Genomic DNA, 21,568 nt, shown 5'->3' with positions numbered 1-21,568 from the left:
ATGGGTACTAAAACTAACTAAGCATAATCCATTACAGAAAAGGAAGGGAGTATGAACCAAAGTAGACTAAAAAAATTTTGAGTGAATGGTGAATGCAAAAAAAAAAAAAAAAAAAAAAGAGACTTAAAACCTAACAACCCATAGATTTTTAACAGGGAGAGGTCATCTTAGGTACTATGTTCATTGCTTTAGGGTCATTTGAAAATATTTTGACATTGGAATACTAAAGAGATTCACTTTCCTAGTATAGATACACTTACAAATATTTCATTACATTTATAAAAATTGGAGTACTAGTAGCTATGGGATCTGGGACAGATCGACCAACCTGATTTCAACTTTTTCAGTTTATATATGTGTATAACTGAGAATTGAGGCAAAAGGATTATCCAGTCCCTTCTTGCTGTGCCATTCTAAGATTTATAAAATTAAATTAAGTGGGTAAATATAGCCCTCTAGTGGTTCTGTTATATGCTTACACTGTTAACTTTGGTGCATCTAGCATTTCTGTAAAGTTACTGATTTTTAGAAATTCAGTATTGAGAAGAATCAGATTTTTATAATATTACATGGCATAAAGTATATGAGGAAAAAAGGTATAGGGATATATTATTCTAACAATAAATGTTCATATTAGATTGTCACCCACTTATGTTACCCACTTTTGGAATTATACCAATATAATCCAGAATATTAGAAGTGCCCAGTACTTTACAAGATGAATTGAATCTAGATACTTTGCTGGTGCATGCTATGATTATTACCAGATTACTACCTGTGCATATCAAAGTGTAGGGTAAATGAACTGAGGTGAATTGTGAAGTAGATCATGCAATATTCATGCTTTATTGACCTGGAATTTATGGTATGGCTTTCGGGGAAAACAAATTACAGAATGATTTTATATATACATAGCTCCCCATTTTTTGAAAAGAATAAAAAAAAAGTGGAAGAAACCTCAAACAGTTGTATAAATATATGTTTCTATAAGCAAAGAAAAGCAGAATACACACCGAACAATATTATTACCATTAGGGAAGTAGAATTTGGAAGGATGGGGGAGATTACTTCTTTACTTATCTCTAATGATTTAAATTGTTATGGAAAAAACAAAAGGAATTGAAATGGAAAACTTGAAAGGGTCAAACAGAAAACAGGGACCTTAATCTGAATAGTTTTAGAGGAGTAAGTCTGGCTCTTAATTTTGAAACTGATTTCCAGCAGAAATCAGTTAGGCCAGGTCCTGATCTGATTTTCTGAGTCTGTTTATTGTTTAAATGGGATGTGTGCACTAGATAATCTCCTTGGATATAAAGCTGATGCCCTAATTGGTTAAAATGTGTGTTGCTTGTTATTTCTGTTTATTTTGCTAATAAGCTTTTCCCTTGTTCTGGGAATTAAAAATCCTTTCCTCTTTAGCCCAATTAAATTTGTTAAGGGAGGGCCTCTATGAAAAGGCCCTTCTTTGAGGTCTTTAAGTGGAAATGATTGGTTCTGAAAATTCTTCTCTAGGTGGCTTTTGAAACATTTCATAGATATTGAAGGCCCATTATGAAGGCTATCTTGATATCTTCCCTCCAAAATGCTAAGGAATAATTTAGGCAACAGTTCAGACTCTAAGAATGAAGACGGCTCGACCTTTTCACAGGCTGAACACAATATTGTTGCAGCTTACTTGATTACGGCAGGTATGGATGTTTATTCCATTAACAGTTATTTTGTTTTTGAATAAGTGAAGAAAAGCAGAGGTTTTCAGCATAAGGTAGTAGAAAAAGCATGGGTTCAGAGATAATGTTTCAAGTTCTATATTGTTGGCCAGCCTTGAGAAGTCACTTATCCTTTCTCAGTTGGAGTGCTCATGTGATAAATAAGGATGATAATACTTGCTCTACTTCCTGGCTGTAAAGATCAAAAAGAGAATGTAGGTGAAAGAATAAATGGAAACATTGTTAACGGTGGTTAATATAACAAGTTATTTTGAATTTTGATAGGCAGTGAGAGCTGTGAAATGGGGCTGAGAAAAGTTTTTTATAAAATGAGTAATTATCCATATGTTTGGTTATTACATTGTCAAATTAAGTTTTTATTGGGGAATAGTGTGCACCATGGCAAAGATGTATTTTTATAGCATTTACTATTCTCATACATACTTTCTGTAGTTTTGTCCTTGGTGGTGGAATCTAGTTAAGATCGAAAGATCCGGGAAAGAAAATTAAAGTCGTAAAAAGAGAGAGCAGAGTGTATTGTCACTGAGGACAGAGTTTGTAAATTGAGCTCATTTTCGAATGCTGTATTGGAAAACTGAGCTTTGGTTTTCATTTTTTAGTATCTTTGTAACAGTGAGCAAGTTTTTTGTTCTTCCATTTTCATATCTGTAAAATGGGGATAAGAATAAGCTACTGTCACAATTGTTTTGAAGAGTAAAATTAAATAATGCACAAATATACCTAAATGATATATACAGTATATGTTGGACAAATGTTTCTTTCTCCCCACATACACACACTCATTGATGCATATATTGGATTAAGATAAAGACGTTGGCTGAAAAAAAAGGATGAGGAAATTGACAATAGAAGTTCTCTGATTACCTTTTATATGTATAGGTTGAATTGTATTAATTTTATGCTTAGCAGTCACTTCATTTTCAACTTTATGCTTAGTAAAATGAGTTTTAGAAGTAACTCTATTATTTTTTGGATTGACTTATGAAAATTTTTAAATATATTCAAAAGTAGAGTAAAAACATAACAAATCCTACTGTACCCAGTTTATTCTTTATAATTGCTTAGTTTCCCCATAATTCAGAGTATTACTTCTGTGATAGAAAATGTGGTTCCTCAGCTAACCTTTTCATTTGAATACCTCTGTATGATAAGCACTGGATAAGTTTTCTTTTTGATTTTTTGTTTTTTGATGTTGCAACAGAAAGGAAAAAACAGTATGCTACTTAAACAGATAAACTCCTTATCACAATTACATAGAAGTACTTTGTATACAAACTTTTGGTTTAGTTAGTTTTTGGTAGATGACCAAGAAAAGCTATCTTTTTTGATCTGGTTACAAAAGAAGCATGCAAAGAAATTTTCCTGTTAAGAAAATATTGCTGGTTCTTACCCCTGTAACAGTAACAGTAATAGTAATAGTAATCTTACTATGACGACAATGATGACTTCTACTAGAATTACTATTACTACTGCTACTACTAGTCCAACCACCACCACCACCACCACTACTACTGCTACCACTACTAATGTTATTATTGGAATACTTGGTATATACCAAGCGCTGTTCTAAATATTTACATGTACAGAATAATTCATCCTTAATGCTAATTCAGTAAGCAAATTTTATTTTCCCTGTTGACAGATAAAGAGTTTAAATAACTTTCCCAACACACACATCTACTAAGTAGCTACGCCAGGATTTGAACTCAGGTATTTCAGCTCTAGAACCCTCAGGTATAACCGCAAGGATCAGTTTTATCAATACTATGAGTACGTGTTGTTTGTTTGTGTTTTTAGTAGATGAACTGAAGGGAGCATATCTAACTTCTTTATGCTTTTGTTCAAACGTTTATTGTTCTTTGGGTCCCCCAATCTTTCCCTTTAACAAAACTCACTTAGATGTCCAAATTGAAACCAAAACCGTGAGGAAAAGAATTTAGTCAAAGCATTTATTTCATTTGTTACTTTTACCAAGAGCCTATTTAGATTTTTCATTTTAAATTTAATTTTTAGTTTAATATTTCTCTCAGATTGTAGCTCTTACAAACGTTACCAACTTGCGCACTCTCCCTTTCTCCAGTTAATGCTGGGGAGCAAGAGGGCATGGCAAATTAAGGATCTGAAATAGATTCATTACGGGTGGCTTGTAGGATGAAGCGTGAGAGACACTAGGCTGAGAGGATGGCTGTGTACCAGCTAATGAAAGACCTAAGCCGTAAAGGCGATAGGGCAGTCACTGAATGTCATGATCCAATTTGTATTTTAGAAATGTGCTGTAGTGGTAGCTAAGAGACCAGGTAGGTGGCCCCTGTGTGATTAAGGTTTAAAAGACTTCTGAGGAGGAAGTAGTAGCATTGGAGATAGACACATTCAAGAGCTAGAAGTTAGAATTGATGGTTGGATGTGGAGACTGGTGGAGAAGGTGAGGGAGCATCAAAGATGACATCTAGGTTTCTCTTTTGGGCCACTGGATAGATGGTGAAGCTATTCATCAAGATGGGAGCACATCTGGGGAAGAACATGCTTGGGTCAGGAGAGAAAATCTCTGGGTTCCGTTTGAGAGAAGTCCCGTAAAAAGCTGCGCACATGAGTTTGAATTTTATGAGATTGATCTGGAAAGTAACAGCATATAGCCTTGGATCTGTGTGAAATCACTGTGTGTATATTGAATGTGAAAAGAAAGAAGGTCCAGGACAGAAACTTGGACAATGCATATATTTAATAAGGTAGAGATGAAGAAAGAAAGGCCAGGAAGTAGATTAAGAAGGATCTGCCAAAGAGATTGGAGGAGAGCCACAGAAGCCAAGGGGAAATTAACTGAACATAGACCTAACTACTAAATGATCTATTGTCTACTCATTAGAAAACACCTACAGATAGGAAATAAAGCAGAGTGCTTGAGACAGCTGCAGAGAAAATAGAAAAAGGGCTAAATTGTTTACCTCATTCTCCCTGTTATATCTAAAACCGCCCCCAAAGCACAATTACTTTATTCTGGTTGCATATTTGGTAGGCAACAATTTACTGCACTGTGTTTTTATCTGACTTAAAAATCATCAAATCTGTAACTAGCCCAGAAAGACTCTTCAATTCACTAAAAATTTTGGAGCTACAATACTATATGCAAAAATATTGAGCCAAAGAATCATCAAATTTGATACCATTGTGCCTTAATTTTGCTTGCAGGAATAATAGACCTTAAGCAATATGAGTTTTAGTTGTCCGTTTCTTAAATAAATCTGCTGTATATCATATATACAACATAGAAATGATTAGAAGCCTAAAAGCTACACAGAAAGACTAGGCATATATGAATTAAATAATATAGCATCACATAAGATAAAGTATAATATAAACAAGTACTTTGAGAATTTAGAGAAGAGAGGATATTATGCAGAGGACAAGTCTTTGGGGCAGAATTGGCCTCGAACAGAGTTTTGAAGGGTAGCATTTGGAAAGGTAGAGGAAAGGAGTAGCGTGTTCCAAGTGGGAAAAATGAAAGTCGAAATTTACCACAAGCCTGGTGCATTTGATAAATAATTAGATGGAGGGCTTGTTTGACAAGTGTGAAAATTTGCTTAGAGAGGGTAAAAACAGATTGAGGCAAAGAGCCTGGAATACCAGGCTGGGACATGTGGACTTTATCACGCAGACGTTGGGGTGTGTTGGAGGTTTTGAGAAGAGCCTTGGTTAATTCTATGTTGTAGAAAGTTTATTCTGCCAGCAGCATGCAGGAGGAAAGAACAGGACTCCGGAAGATTAGTATAACAGGATTTTGAATGGAAGTTTTGACCAAGGTGCCAAGATATAATAGAAGTTCTTCCTTAACTGATACATTTGGGTGTTGTTGCTTGGAAACCTTCCCTCTCTCTGGCAATAGCTGGAGCTGATCACTAGAGTTCTCTTCATGATGGTGAACACCACTCTATGCTTTTTGTTCCTTACCCCTCCTTTTCCCCCTAGGAATCTGGTAATAGCTCTAGCCTCTCTCAGCTGTTAGGACCTAATATGGCCCACATCTGGCTTATGGGAAATGTGTGCATCCTTTGTTGCATGTAGGGAGTGTTAAACAGGCTGACATGCACATCCAGTCCACTCAACAATATTTCTTGTTGTAAATGAAAACACTGGCATTCAGATTAAGAAGTTCAGTCATCAGTCTACCTGAATCCCCAATTCTGGGGCACTGACAACATTGAGTTTCTGGACCTGCAGGTCTAGGAGTCAGATCCCAGGCTGTGGAGACTTGACTAGGGTGATATGGCCTGTGAGGCTTCTCAGTGGACCTGAAAGCCAGTCCGACTTCCTCTCTGGATAGCCAAACCTTGCAGTGTACATTCTTCTATAGGTGTGTGTGTGTGTGTGTGTGTGTGTGTGTATGTGTAATGAAGAATTTAGATTTGAACATGTTGAGTTTCAAGTGATATTGAAACAGTCATATGATCTTACATACTGTAGATGCTTAATAAATGTTTAATGGCAATGAATTGTATGAAAAGGGATGCGGGACTGGAGCATATTTCAGGGATGGAAAGTGACAGAAGCACTGTTAGGATAGAATGATAGCTGAGGCTTGAGAAACTATAGAGAATGGAGAGCCTCAGGCTTCAGGAAGGAGGATGAGAAAATTAAGCTGCCAAAGGAGATTGTATGATCATATGTATATTCTAAAAATCAGTGGTGGTGGTATCATGACATGCAAGGGAATAACATCAAGGACAGTGATCAATAGTGATGACATTAACACCAGTCTTTAGTGCTGGTTTATGCAATTGGTAGATTCTTTGTGCTTTAATTTTTATATTTCTGTTTTACAAAAGGGCTGTGAAGATATTACAACTAGCTTGAAGAATAGCTGAAGCTCTTCAAATAAACGAACCAAAATGGATTTGCTATATTTTTGAAGGAGCTTAAATATTTAATTTGATTCTACTTTTACACATTCAAATTAAACAAAATGTGTGATTTTTTTGTTTATGTTCACAGGTATGATAAGTGTTCTCAGCAACATAATAGTTCTCGGCATCTTCATTAAGTACAAGGAGCTTCGGACACCCACAAATGCAATTATCATTAACTTGGCTGTTACTGATATAGGGGTCAGTAGCATTGGCTACCCCATGTCTGCTGCTTCAGATCTGCATGGAAGTTGGAAGTTTGGATATGCAGGATGTCAGGTATTGGAGATCTTTAGAATCAAAGCAAAATAAAGTAGATTAAGAAAATGTACATTTAAATGTCTTTAAAAAATCCCAAGGGTTTCAATCAAATAAGATTATGTAGGATAATAGATATGGTGCTCTTAATAAAAATGGCTTCAGGAGTGACTGGGAAATATATTCTTTAATAAGAGAAATGAAATCAGTCGCCATCATTGTATTTTCAAAATTTCCCCAACTCAAAGGAAAAAACTAAACTAACAAAAAATTAGCAGTCAACTAGAGAAGAAAAGTGAACATTTGCATATTCAAATAAAAACTTGCATATTGCAAATTCAAAAAGAAATACTCTGCTTTCATTTGAAACAATAAAATAATGACTATGTCATAATATCTAAGTAATGTAGTTAAACTACATGTTGCTGATTTTTTTCTATGGAAAGTTCTCCAAGAGAATTGCTGGTGAATATATCTACGATGATTTTTACTGACAAGAAAATAAATTAATTTGCATTAATGACTTTTGGCCTAATTTTTAAAAACAGTTAGCTATTTTAAGCTCTAAAACTATAGAGAATAAAATGAAAAGAGTAGAGAGTAGGGAATACCCATGTGTGCACCAACCAGTTTTGTCAAACCTTAATGTTTTGCAATATGTGCTTCAGGTTGTTTGGGGTTTTTTAAATTTTTTTCTTTTTTTCTTTGGCTGCCCTGTGTGGCTTGGCTTGTGGGATCTTAGTTCCCTTAGTTCCCTGACCAGGGATGGAACCCAGGCCCCATCAGTGAAAGCACCGAGTCCTAACCACTGGACTGCCAGAGAATTCCCTGTTTCCAATTTTTTTAAACCACAAACAAGGCTTCAATAAATTGTTCTCATACATGTCTTTTTCTGCAATGTGTGAGAGTTTAGATACATTACTAGGAAAGGAATGGTTTGGTTGTAGATAATGTTTATCTTCAGTTTTATCAGATGTGGACAAATTTCTCTCCAAAATGGTTGTGCCAGTTGCTAGAACTTCTGTTACTCCACATTTTCTCCAACACTTGGGGTTGTCAGACTTTGGAATTTGTAGCATTTTGATGGATATAAAATAGTATCTTATAATTAGCATTTCTTTCAAGATTTAATGTAATTGTACATCTTATGTCATAAACATGCAGGTTTCCTCTTGTGTTAATAGCCCATTTTTCTGTTTGTCTTTTCCCCCTGTTGAATTGTCTATCTTCTGAATAGCAGTCTTTTGTTGGTTATATGCATTGCACTTAATTTATGGTTTGTTTTTGCACTCCACAGAGTATGTATAGAAGTTCTACTTTAAGCCTTAACATTTTTAAAAAAGTTTATTTTAATTTATGAAGTCTCAAAACATTTTCTATAAATGCCTTTATTAAACCACTTATAATTTGACAATAGATTATATATTTTAAAATTAGTAAAATAAAAAACTCTCAGTGTATTTAAAATATATTTTAGCAATGGGATAAAAGTGTAAATGTCTCTTGGGAGGATGTGTAGAATGATGGAATCTTTCCAATTTTAATCTTCAGATTTATGCTGGATTGAATATCTTTTTTGGAATGGCAAGTATTGGATTGCTCACAGTTGTGGCTGTGGATCGATACCTGACCATCTGCTGTCCTGATGCAGGTACAGCACTTTTCTCAGCTTTCTCAATGAACCCATTTTTGCCTAAGTACTGCTCGATACACATTCACCTCAAAATGTAAATGTATGGCTTGCAGCATGGTCAGTCATATTTCTCTGATAATCCTTGACTGAAAGTTTCAGTGATTTTCTATTATACCTAGAATAAAACCCAAATTTCATAACACAGCCTCCAAAGTTCCATGCATTCTGGCCCCTGGCTACCTTTCCAGTGTGGTCTGGGGTCCTCTCACTTTGGGGTACTAGCCAAACCCTTTCCCACTTTGGGGTCTTTGTAAATGCTATTTCCCTAGTGTTTCTCCATTTCTATCCTCTGACTGATCATTTTATCATTCAGGTTTCAGCTTAAATGTCCTTTTTTTTTTTCAGAATGTGAATTCATGTAGATAGGCTTTGTGTGAACTAAAGTGCTCTGTGAAGAATCTATTTGATGACAACTTTGAATAATCAGTTAAAACAAAATGAAGATATGAATCACATCATTGGGAAATGACTTTGATGTTCCATATGTTTGTTAATAGGAAGAAGAATGACCACCAACACTTACATCAGCATGATTCTGGGGGCCTGGTTCAATGGCCTCTTCTGGGCTTTGATGCCTATTGTTGGGTGGGCTAGTTATGCCCCAGATCCTACTGGGGCCACCTGTACCATAAACTGGCGGAAAAATGATGTGTAAGAGACATGTTTACACTTTATAATCAAATGCTTCTAGTGTAGACATTTTCTCACCATTTCAAATTGAAGGTCAGATCAAATGTTTCTCATGCAGAGATGACAAAGATCTTCCTTGGTATAGATGATATGATTACAGCAGAGATGAATTGAGAAAAGTGAATTATGCTTATTTTCAAGGAAAGGCCATCCAGCTCCCCTTGTCCCCTGCTCTGTTCCTTCCTCTATCTTCTGGCAGCAAAGGCAAAACAGAGAATCCTTCCAATATCCGCACCTTAGAGGTAGGACCTGACGGGGAAAAGGAGTGTTAGTGGAGCTAGACAGTGTGCAGATCTGGCAAAAGTCCAGGCTTGCTTTTCTAGATGATCTGGTGATAAAGCATCTCCTGAGAATTATGCAGCAAAAGCACAGTCACTGCAAGGATTTGCTTGCTCATCAGTGATGCTTTCCTATATTTTCCAGGGAAAAGGGGGTAATTTAGTTTATTAAAGGAAATGAAAGATTATGAAGAAAAGCAAATAGAAAATTTCTACCTCTCAAACTAAATCTAAAACTTTTTAGATTTAGTGCAAGGTCAAAAAATAAATATTTTAGGCTTTACAGGCAAGACTGTCTCCATTGCAACTATTCAGCTCTGCCTGTGATAGCAGCCCTAGACTGTATGTGATGAATGTGGTTCCAATAAAATTTTATTTACAACGACAGGCGACAGGCCGGATTTGGCCCACAGGTCATAGTTGGCCAACCCCTAGTCCAAATGAACTCAAAGTCAAATGCACTTCCTAAGCTACTTAATAATATAATGACTGCTGGACAGTGCCAGTATTATTTCTGATAATTATCCTGTTTCCCTTACTCTATTTAGTATATTAAATGAGCAGTGATTTAATGTCATGATTTAATTATTTCCTTTTCTTACTTTCAGATCTTTTGTTTCTTACACCATGATGGTTGTTGCGATAAATTTTATTGTGCCCTTGATAATGATGTTTTACTGCTATTACCATGTCACTCGATCCATTAAACATCATGCTACTAGTAACTGCACTGAGTATCTCAACAGAGATTGGTCAGATCAGGTAGATGTAACAAAGGTAAGACATTAAAATCCTTAAAAAGGTTTTGTAATCAAGCTTTTACATGGACATGGTTCCTTGGCCCCTGCAGTCACCTCTCCCCAACTCCCGATTCTTACTCTCTGGCTCTTTTTTCTGGTGTTGGCCTCCGTATTTCTAAATGATGTGCTTATCTGCTGTTTTGGGTAATTTTTTTATTTTTTAAATAAATTTATTTATTTATTTATTTTTGGCTGCATTGGGTCTTTGTTGCTGCACGTGGGCTTTCTCTAGTTGCAGCGAGCAGGGGCTACTCTTCATTGCATTGCACAGGCTCCTTATTGCAGTGGCTTCTCTTGTTGCGAGGCATGAGCTCTAGGCGTGCGGGCTCAGTAGTTGCGGCGCACGGGCTTAGTTGCTCCACGGCATGTGGGATCTTCCCAGACCAGGGCTCGAACCCGTGTCCCCTGCATTGGCAGACGGATTCTTAACCACTGCGCCACCGGGGAGCCCTGTTGTAGGTATTTTTCTTTGCTGTTACTTCTTGATTTCCTACTATAGACAAAGAAAAGTTTTCTTATACCACCAATCTTTCCTACTCCTCCCCACCAGCGTTTATCTCTCATCTTATCAGTAAAATGTTAATTTGGTTAGATGAAGAGCCAATTTTACATTATTGTGATTATCTAAATTTTATTTATTGAAAATCTCTGTAAGACTCTGATTTATATTTCTTTTTTTATACAACTTTTTCCCCTTTGGAGTTAACAATTCATTCCTTTTCTCTTTCTCTTCCTCCGTTCATCTCTCTCCCCTTCTCTTCTCTCCCTCTCTCTCTCTCTCTCTGTAGCTTTGTTTGCTGACTCTTCTGTGTACCTGTCATTAATTCATCTCTAAACTCTCCACCAGAAGCTTCAGTCTCCTCTTAGTATTTTCAGATACATCAGAGACTAGGTCGACTTTATCCTTTTCTTGGCACTACCCTCCTGACACCCGCCAGATCTCTTGCCCTAGTCTACACTGGCTGTTCTTTAGGATGACTACCTAGGAAGCCAGCATCCCCACATCTCCTTTGTCACCAGCTGGGAATGCCTTTGGCCTATCTCATAGGTCAGATCACCCGTTTTCTGAATTGTATGTCTTCCCTTTTTTTTTTGGTTAACTCCTTCACATTTGGTGTAACACATTCTCTAATAGAGTCTTGAGAAGGTCACAAGGAAGTCAAATGTTTAAGATTTTGCATACCTGAAAATGTCTTAATTCTACGATTATGTTTGACCGATTGTTTGCTTGGTATGGAATTCTAAGTAGAAAAATGACTTTCAAAGAATTTTGAAGACATTACTCTATGTAGTCTCTCAGCTTCAGGTGTCACTATTGAGAAGGCTGACAGCATTCCAGTGATCTGTGTTCTCTCTGGAAACTTGTGATTTTCTCTGTGTCTCCAGTTTTCTGAAATGTCATGCCGATATGTCTTGGTGTGGCTCTTTGTTCACCCACGTGCTGGGTACTGGGTGAATGCTTTCTATGTCAAGACTCAGGTCTTCCCTTCTGGGAGTTTCCTTGTGTTATTTCTCTGGTGAGTTTCACCTCCCATTTTGTTTTCTCTGTTCTCTTTTTCTGGAACTCTTTTTATTTGAGTATTTAATCTCCTGGATTTGTCTTTTAATTTTCTTAAATATTCTCTCCTGCATTATTTCTGTTTTTTGTTTTGTTTTTATTTATTTATTTTTGGCTGTGTTGGGTCTTCATTGCAGAGTGTGGGCTTTCTCTAGTTGCGGTGAGCAGGGGTTACTCTTTGTTGTGGTGTGCGGGCTTCTCATTGCAGTGGCTTCTCTTGTTGCGGAGCATGGGCTCTAGGTGTGCAGGCTTCAGTAGTTGTGGCGCACTGGCTTAGTTGCTCTGCGGTATGTGGGATCTTCCCGGAGCAGGGCTCGAACCCATGTCCCGTGCGTTGGCAGGCGGATTCTTAACCACTGCACCACCAGGGAAGTCCCCTGTTTGTTTGTTTTTGTTTCTACTTTCTTCTTTAAAAAAAATTTTTTTTGATGTGGACCATTTTTGAAGTCTTTATTGAATTTGTTACAATATTCCTTCTGTTTTATGTTTTGGTTTTTTGGCCGGGAGGCCTGTGGGATCTTAGCTCACCAAATAGCGATCGAACCCACACCCCCTGCATTAGAAGGCGAAGTCTTAACCACTGGACTGCCAGGGAAGTCCCTGTTTCTACTTTCTGAGAGATTTCCTCAACCATGTCCAGGACTGGGATTGGGTGAGGAGAGTGCGGCTCAAGCCTGGGGCGCAAAATTTAAGCAGGCGCCAAAAAGCTCAGTAATCAGAAAATCAAGTAGTTAGTGCAGTATTTAAAAAATCAAAATTTATGTAGAAAATCCACATTGAACAAAATGTAAAATATTAAATAAAGACAGGATCTGACCCTGCACTTGCACAGTTCACCTTATTTACCTCACCCTTACCCTGGCTGACCATACATTTCAACCATCCTGTTGCATTTTTTTTTTTTTTTTTGCGGTAAACGGGCCTCTCACTGTTGTGGCCTCTCCCGTTGCGGAGCACAGGCTCCGGACGCTCAGGCTCAGCGGCCATGGCTCACGGGCCCAGCCGCTCCGCGGCATGTGGGATCTTCCCGGACCGGGGCACGAACCCGTGTCCCCTGCATCGGCAGGCGGACTCTCAACCACTGCGCCACCAGGGAAGCCCTCCTGTTGCATTTTTAAAATTCTGCTTCCACTTTTATAGATGAGATGGAAGCATTATTTTATACTCTGTACTTCTTTTTGATGGTGTCCTCTTCTTGTTTAATGCATGTGTATCTTCTCTCATTTCTGTGATGATATTGTGTATATATTTACATTTTCCTTCTGTTGATCACATATTTTTTTTCCCCCGAGTTCCTGCACTGTTTTGGTCTCTGCCTGTCAGTTTGCGTGTTTCCTCAATGTCTGGTGATCAGTGACTGTCCCTGCATATTTAAGAGTGATGCGCTAAAAAGTTGATTGTGAGCTCTCGCTGTGCTCTTTCACTGGGATATGTCTTTGGAGAGGGGGTTTTCTAATGATCTGTACCTCTGGGTATTTTCTTCTGGGCTGGTCAGTTTCCAAGGCGAGAAGATTCTTTCGCCTTTCTGGGTAGGAGGTACAAGTCTGTGTACCCACATTCTCATGGCTCAGTGCAGGGAAGGGACAGCGTGCAGCCCCCCTCTTTTCAGGACAGTACGCCAGCTCTCAGCTGAGCCCAGTGTCCCCCAGTCTCAAGTTTCCCTGCTTTACCCTCTCTTACACTGACCCTTGGGGTTCTTCTGGGGAGAGGGGGCTGTTTCCTAGCTGAACAGAGAGGGGATTCAGAAGTCTAACTGCTTCTTTTTGCAGATTTTAATGAGTTTTTGTGTTTTAGGTTCCAAGTGCAGCCCCACATTCAGAACTGTCATTTCCAATTCCTGAGGCTTTCTGTAGTTCTGTGGAGTGGATTCATCTGTACCTGATTTTCCCTCATTCCTGGCTCTTTAAAATTAAAAAAAGATTTTTTTAAATCATTCTCAGGTCTGATAAGTAATATGCCACTTGTCTAATGGTTATTCAGTTTTAACTTTTACAAAGCGGTCTAATCTGTGGTTCTCAGACCTTATGCGTTTATGTCTTTTTAACCCTTTTCTATCGTTTTAGTGGGCAATCAGGAGGGAGCAATGTAATTATAATTTTTCATTCAAACAGAATATAAGGGTAGCTCCTTTACAAAGTTATCTGCACTGTGCGTATTATATGTGATTTATTATATTACCAAGCTCGAATGGCCTGTATGAGAATTCACTGAACTCAATAGAGGACTTTTTGAGTTTAGCAAGTTGGAAAGTTGTTTTTCAGATTAGCAGATGAGAGTGAGGAAAAGAAAGCGCAACACCAGCAGCCCCTAGCACAGTTACTCCCAGTGGGCCAGGAGTGGGTCCTTCTGCCTGTCATCCAGGCCAGCTTTTGTATTCTCCCCAGCTCACCAAAAGAAAGCGGGCATTCTTTACATTCAGTGCACCAGTCTGTCCATTTCACAAGCTCTTGTTATCATAGATGACCTCAGGCACAGTAGCAAAGTATGAGGGGAAAAATTCAGTTTTTCCTCTGTGTCTTCAACAACATAAATGTATTCAAGTTCCAATCCAGATAATTTTTCATGCCGTTTAAGGTATATTAGTTATTTTGATATTTTAGATATTGGGTTTGGCGAATATTGATTTCTTTTACAGATGTCTGTGATAATGATACTCATGTTTCTGGTGGCGTGGTCCCCTTATTCCATCGTGTGCTTATGGGCTTCTTTCGGTGACCCAAAGAAGATTCCTCCCTCAATGGCCATCCTAGCTCCACTGTTTGCAAAATCTTCTACATTCTACAATCCCTGTATTTATGTGATTGCTAATAAAAAGTAAGTTATGTCTAAAATGCTTCCCAACTAAAAAAAGTATACAGAAAGAATGTTAAAAAGGCAATGGATAATGTTCTAAAACTTTTAGGGAGGTAAGTGACAGAAACTCACTTCAGATGAATGTAAAAGTTATTTGGTTCATGCAACTTGAGAAGCATTTAGGACCTTAAATGTCTAGGGCTCCAGTTCTGTGACAGGCTCTTCCCACACAGAGGCGAGATAATCACGGATAACTCAAGACCCAAGTTCCACAAGCTAAGCATCCCCAAATGTGAATTTTGTCTCACATGGCTTTCTGGCAGAAGTGGCCCTGGATGGTCAATGGTGAGCTCAGCTTGGATCACATGGTTACCCCGTTTAAAATACGTGGAATTGGTTTTGCAAAGAAGAGAGTAGTTCTATTACTGGAAAATGGACAAAGCAAGGCCAGTTGGACTCCCTAAGTGGGTAGCATAGTTGTATATTTACTAGGAGGAAGACATCATTCAAACGCAAGGAAAAATTCAGTGCTAACATAAAGGGCTTCAGGAGTGTGTAGTCACTCAGAATAGTTGAGAATCTTCCCCTTCCCCCTCTGTTGAGCCTCTGAGCAAGGATTTCTTTCCTGCCTCGTCAGTGAAGCTTACACTACTTCATTTCCTGTTACTGCTTAAAGATGTAACAGTAGATGAACCAATCTACTGTGCTTAAATATTTGACCAGAAAAATCTCAGTAGAGGTGAAGTAATTTGATCCTGGAATGCCAGTGCTGCTTCTATTACACTTATGTATTTATGCACATGTTAGGAAAGCAACTTTAGCCACAGATATATGAAGAAACATAAAAACTTTTAAGAAGCAGACTGCATAAGAAGCATAAAGAACACATTTTAAATTCAGAGTCTCTTGGTAGTTCTTTAGGAAAGGTCAGGCATTCTCAAGCTCCTCTTAATTTAGACTGGCCTTTGCTCAGAAGAACAAATGCATGAAATACACATCCTTAGTTCAAGTAAATAATTCCTTGCAAATGACGTTAGATGCACCCTCTTAGACATAATTGGTGGTTTTTATTAAGTGTCTTCAATGTTAATAGTCAGTGGTGCACAAGTGGTCTTTAACTGTGTCATACGCTTGATACATTGACCAAGGGGCTCAACAGCAGATGTTAAAACTGGAAGCAGAAATTTATCTGGAGATGCCAGTTGGTAGTAGTGGCATCTTAGCCATGTTTGAGAGTACTCTAAAAGTGCCAGGTCCTCATGGGTAATGCCAGATTTTCCCTTTTTTATTGTAGGTTCCGGAGGGCAATGCTTGCCATGTTCAAATGTCAGACTCACCAAGCAATGCCCGTGGAGAGTATCTTACCAATGGATGTACCCCAAAACCCACTGACTTCTGGAAAAGTCTGAAATAAGAGGAAAGCACACATTATCAAAACATTTGCTTTACTTTTTTTTTCAATGATTTAATTTCACTTAAAATCTGAGCCCATTTCAATCAAATGCAGACATAGAAGATTGTCCTAATAGACTGTAGATTTCTCACGTGTAGTTTATAAGTTCTTCTGCTGGTGCACTGGCCACTGTAGGGAATGTTCCATTGTTTCCTTATATGTAAACTTATTGCTTATCTCCTTTGGTGAATAGAGGCACATGAGATTAAAGCCTCTTCTCTTTCTCCCTATCATGGCATGTATTACGCTGTACCTGGTATCTTGCCTGGTCTCTCCATTAGATCAGAAGCAACTGCTATTTTAATGTTAGAATAAATTAATAGTAATAATAAGTATAGTCTTTAATAAATAATTACTGAAATGAGTTGTTGGATGTTCCCAGCTAGAATGGAAAACATTTTTAGCACTTCACAATTTAAAAAATTTAATGCAATTATTTATTAACAGTCTACTTAATAAAAATGATCAAATGAATATTAAGCACTATTGCCTTTAAATCACATCAGTCAATGCACATATATATTTTATATAGCAGTTTATAATCTGTGCATACTATTATGTGTTCTGCATTTTTAATTACTGTTTTCATGTGTATGTATTTCCATATATTTGGCACTAGAATTAAGTTTAGTCAGAGTGAGGGTTTTTGTATGTTTGTTTGTTTTTCCTGTCTTTTGTTTTATTGATGAAAAATTAATCAATAGTATAAGAAAGAAATGGAAAATTTTATTTGAGCCAACCTCAAGATTATATCCCAAGAGACAGTCTTTCAGAAAGCTCTGAGGACTGTTCCAAAGAGGTAAGGTGGGAGGCCAGTATATAGTGCAATCAAGTACACATCTCGGTAGAAGGTCACTGCTATATGCAAGGAATAGATATCTTAGTTAATGTTTTTAGTGCTTTTCTAAGTTTGGGAAGATGCAAAAACCTGGGTTCATAAAATTTTCTCCTGAAAATATCTAACTATGAGGGCTGGTTCAGCTAGTTTTCCCAGAGAACAAAGTGCCTCATCCTGATCTTCACCCTGAATTCCTTTCAGGGTGTCTTGTAGGTCCGTGACTGCAGTGCCTAAGTAGAACTGGATAGTGGGCAATATCTTTATTTTATAATCCCCTCCTTTTTGGTCATGATTTTGACCAAGGTTTGAGAGGCATTTCGTGACCAATTTGTCCCACCGTGCTAGGAATGCTCATTCCCAGTTCAAGCGAGGATTTTGTTGATAGGCCACTCAGTGTGCTATTACTGGACTAGGCCCTGTTAGCAGTAGCCAAAGCCTCTGGACCGCCTGTCTTACTAGTCTGCTATGGTTCAGGAACTGATTCCTTCTTGTTGCCTCTTCCCATATCTAGAGTTACACTGTTACAGCCATTGATCTTATTGTAGAACTATATATTTGGTCAATTGTTTTAAGTTGTCTAGTCATAATTATTTTTATCAGAGGTTCAGTCACACATTTAGTAATGCAAGAAACAATAATCTTATAAAATAAGCTGAATAATGAAAGGGTGCTTAACATCACTAATCATTAGAGAAATGCAAATCAAAACTACAATGAGGTATCACCTCGCACCAGTCAGAATGGCCATCATCAAAATATCTACAAACAATAAGTGCTGGAGAGGGTGTGGAGAAAAGGGAACCCTCATGCACTGTTGGTGGGAATGTTAATTGATACAGCCACTGTGGAGAACAGTATGGAGGTTCCTTAAAAAACTAAAAATAGTGTGATGAATTGGGAGATTGGGATTGACATATATACACTAATATGTATAAAATGGATAACTAATAAGAACCTGCTGTATAAAAAATAAAATAAAATTCAAAACAAAAACAAAAACTAAAAATAGAACTACAGTACGACCCTGTCATCCCACTACTGGGCATATACACTGAGAAAACCATAGTTCAAAAAGAGTCATGTACCACAATGTTCATTGCAGCACTATTTACAATAGCTAGGACATGGAAGCAACCTAAGTGTCCATCGACAGATGAATGGATAAAGAAGATGTGGCACATATATACGATGGAATATTACTCAGCCATAAAAAACGAAATTGAGTTATTTGTAGTGAGGTGGATGGACCTAGGGTCTGTCATACAGAGTAAAGTAAGTCAGAAAGAGAAAAACAAATACTGTATGCTAACACATATATATGGAATCTAAAAAAGAAAAATAAGGTTCTGAAGAACGTAGGGGCAGGACAGGAATAAAGACACAGATGTAGAGAATGGACTTGAGGATATGGGGAGGGGGAAGTGTAAGCTGGGGCGAAGTGAGAGAGTGGCATGGACTTATATATACTACCAAATGTAAAAGCTAGTGGGAAGCAGCCTCATAGCACAGGGAGATCAGCTCCGTGCTTTGTGACCACGTAGAGGGGTGGGATAGGGAGGGTGGGAGGGAGATGCAAGGGGGAGGGGATATGGGGATATAAGTATACATATAGCTGATTCACTTTGTTATACAGCAGAAACTAACACAACAATGTAAAGCAATTATACTCCAATAAAGATGTTAGAAAAATAGGCTGAATATAAGTAATATAGCTAGTAACATTAATAAGGTCATAAGTAAGTATTTAAGCTAAGAACTTCTACTAGGTGCCACCCAGTGTATCCCCAGGTCACCTGACCCAGTCTGTTCTGTACTAATCGTGGACCAATAGTGCACATTTAAATTGCTTCCAATTCTTAGGTTTATGGATGAACCACTGGGAATATTTTAGTACAAATACTATTTTTTTGGAGGGTGGGATTATTCTGTTTGAGTGTTTCCTCAGGCTAGAATTACTAGATAAAAATATAGAAACAGTATTATTGTCGCTAGCTTGCTCTCCGGAAGGACTGAACTAATTTGCACTGCCACTGTCAGTGAATGAGTTCACTTTCCCCATCATATTCCTGCTAATAGTGCTGTATCAATTTTTTTAAACTATAAGCTATATATTATAACAAATTCATTTTATTTCATATTTCCTTAACGGCTAGTGAGGCTGTGTATCTTTGCATATTGTATTTTCTTATCTTTATTTTTTAAATTTGTCTCTTTAGCACGTTTGGCTGCATATAAAGGAAATTAAGGGCATTAGTCCTATATATATACAACTGTCTCTATATATTTGGAATCGTAAACTGCCCTAATAATCTCTTAATTTATTTCCCCATCCTCTGCCTTTCTCCACTGCAATCAATGCATCAAGTTTATAACTAGAATAACTTTTTAAAAATAAAGTTCCAATCTCCCAAATCTTCAGCTCAAAAAATCTTCAATCACCTGCCAAGTAAGTATAAATCTGTCAGTTGGACCTTCATGACCCTCTTCAACATGGTCCCACAGGGACTTTTCAGGCTTTTATCTTTCCCCTTGGCCAAATTAAATGTTTGGTGTTCCCAGAGAGCTCTGAGTGTCTTTGTGCCACTAGCTCTTTGCTCGTCCTGTCCTCTGTAGCTGAGCCATTTACAGAGAAAGCACAATGAGGGTCTGAGCCCAAAGCCACAGAACCAGTATATGGCAGGGGCAATATATGTAATATTGTTTATAAATTGTTTCAGAGTTCCAATTTGCGAAGGCTTGGACTCATTTCCAGCAATGATCAAGGGACAACTTTGCTTCAAGCATAAAACACTTCAACATTGTAATTATATTTTATTACCACCTTAGTCAATTAATTTGCTTATATGAAAAGACTGGGAAGACCCAGCTTTGGTTACGTATCTCCCTCTAACCTTTTAGTTATTAATTTCTGATGTTTTATCTTTAAGCAGTTTTTCTATATTCTGTTTAACATATTTTGCTTCTATGTAGATCATAACATTCATGAAATTAATAATTCAGAAACCATTTTGGTCATTTGGTGATCAGAGCTCTATCCACCTCTCTGCCATTCCTTTTTCCTCCCCTGCTTGCAAATGCACTTAGGGACACTACCAATCAACTGTGTCTCCATGCTGGGAAACCTTGGGGTTGCTTTTAAATCCCTTCTTCTCCTTCATCCCTTTATCTAGTCAGGCATTTTCCCCTCCTAGGCATTTCCGGTTGCATTATCTTAGCTGTGACCAGCAGGGCAGTCCAGGTTGCCAGCTTGTGGCTGCTCACCTAGACTATAACCACAGCCTCCCTCCCTCCTTGCTTTGCTCTATTTAAGCCTTTCCTCCACACAGACACCAGAGAAATCTATATAAAATGGTAGTGTGCTGTGCCACTCCCTGGCTTAACTTTTACCGCTGCCTGTTGCCTACCGGCTGAGTGCAGGCTCCTTGACAGGGCATCTGAGACCTTCTTTCATGACTTCATCTTTGCCCACCTCACCAGCTTTATCTCCTCCCCGCTTTTTAAACCTCCTGCCTCAAATCATATGCTGGAACAACCTGAAATGCTTGTATTTCTCTAAGGACCACATGCTGTTTATTGCTTCCATCCCTTTGTTCCTTTTGTTATTCTGCTTGCAATGCCTCTTTCCTGATTTTCCACTTAATACATTAGTATGCATCCTATAGGGGCAGCTCAGGTACACCCTCTCTAGGAAGGCTTTCCCCACCAATACTGTTGGTCTGGTGTTCTCTTGTGCTTCCTCACAAGTGTACTCTGTGCCTCTCTTTATCATGTGAGTTCCTTTTACGTAGTGATCATGTCTTATTCATCTTTGGACCCCTAGGACTTAGTTCAGTGCTTGGTACAGAGTAAATGCTCAGTAAATACCAGATGAATAAATGAATTGTGCATATCCTGAAAATCCACAGTATTTTATTTTGAGAAAATTCTTTTGACACTATTGTTTCTATATGTATCCTATTAGTTTTAAATAGTATTTTCCATAATCTTCTTATATTTATAGAATTAATTTCCTTTTGAAAAAGTATTTTGGTTTAAAGGGGATGAAAAGAACCACCCCAAAAGAAGGATAAATGCCCTATATATTTATTGCCTAAATCCTTGATTGACCCTGTGGATTCTCTATGTTATGTGTATGGAAGTAGTTTTTAAAATATTTAATTTTTATTTTCTGATAGAGCCTAATCTATGCTAAAAGCAGGACAGTTAAGCTTCAGATAAGGTTTGATTGCCCATAACTTGGGAAACTAACTTGGAATAAAATATATTCTTGAAAAAAGATAATGGCTTCACTAAAAAACTAAATGTGTTGGGATGAGCCTGCATGACACAGAAATGACCTGGGAGAACTGCACGATGCACTGTCACCACAGTCTTAGTGCTGCCACGACAGTGACGGATTGAAGCATTTTGCCTAAAAAACTCTAGGTACTGGAATTTGTTTAGTTTGTTTTGGGGGCTAGCCAGTATGTGGCAATATTGATTACTCTAAATCAATTTTATGTCATGTGCTTCTATCTCTAAAGCTAAATTTTATAAAACTAAATATTATTCATACTGTTAAAAAGCAAAAAGTAAAATTTGT

At 37.7% G+C, this 21,568-nt stretch overlaps 2 protein-coding genes across 3 annotated transcripts in view; both read left to right on the top strand.

Moving 5' to 3' along the window:
- The window catches only part of GAR1 (GAR1 ribonucleoprotein), a 33,027-nt gene extending 15,077 nt beyond the window's left edge, over positions 1-17,950 (top strand). For both annotated transcript variants that reach the window (XR_004350133.1, XR_004350134.1), the window contains exons 8-12: positions 6,714-6,904; positions 8,435-8,534; positions 10,153-10,321; positions 14,538-14,716; positions 15,990-17,950. The gene's annotated coding sequence lies outside the window, so the exon portion shown is untranslated. The remainder of the gene's footprint in view (positions 1-6,713; positions 6,905-8,434; positions 8,535-10,152; positions 10,322-14,537; positions 14,717-15,989) is intronic.
- Positions 1,583-16,129, top strand: RRH (retinal pigment epithelium-derived rhodopsin homolog). The gene is made up of 7 exons (XM_032633557.1): positions 1,583-1,688; positions 6,714-6,904; positions 8,435-8,534; positions 9,074-9,227; positions 10,153-10,321; positions 14,538-14,716; positions 15,990-16,129. The coding sequence occupies exons 1-7, from the start codon at positions 1,583-1,585 to the stop codon at positions 16,102-16,104; spliced, it is 1,014 nt and encodes a 337-aa protein (XP_032489448.1). The 3' UTR covers positions 16,105-16,129.
- Positions 17,951-21,568: the final 3,618 nt, after the last annotated feature.

Source organism: Phocoena sinus, chromosome 5 (assembly GCF_008692025.1).
Source record: "Phocoena sinus isolate mPhoSin1 chromosome 5, mPhoSin1.pri, whole genome shotgun sequence".
Lineage (NCBI taxonomy): Eukaryota > Metazoa > Chordata > Mammalia > Artiodactyla > Phocoenidae > Phocoena > Phocoena sinus.
This window is presented reverse-complemented; position numbering and strand designations above follow the sequence as displayed.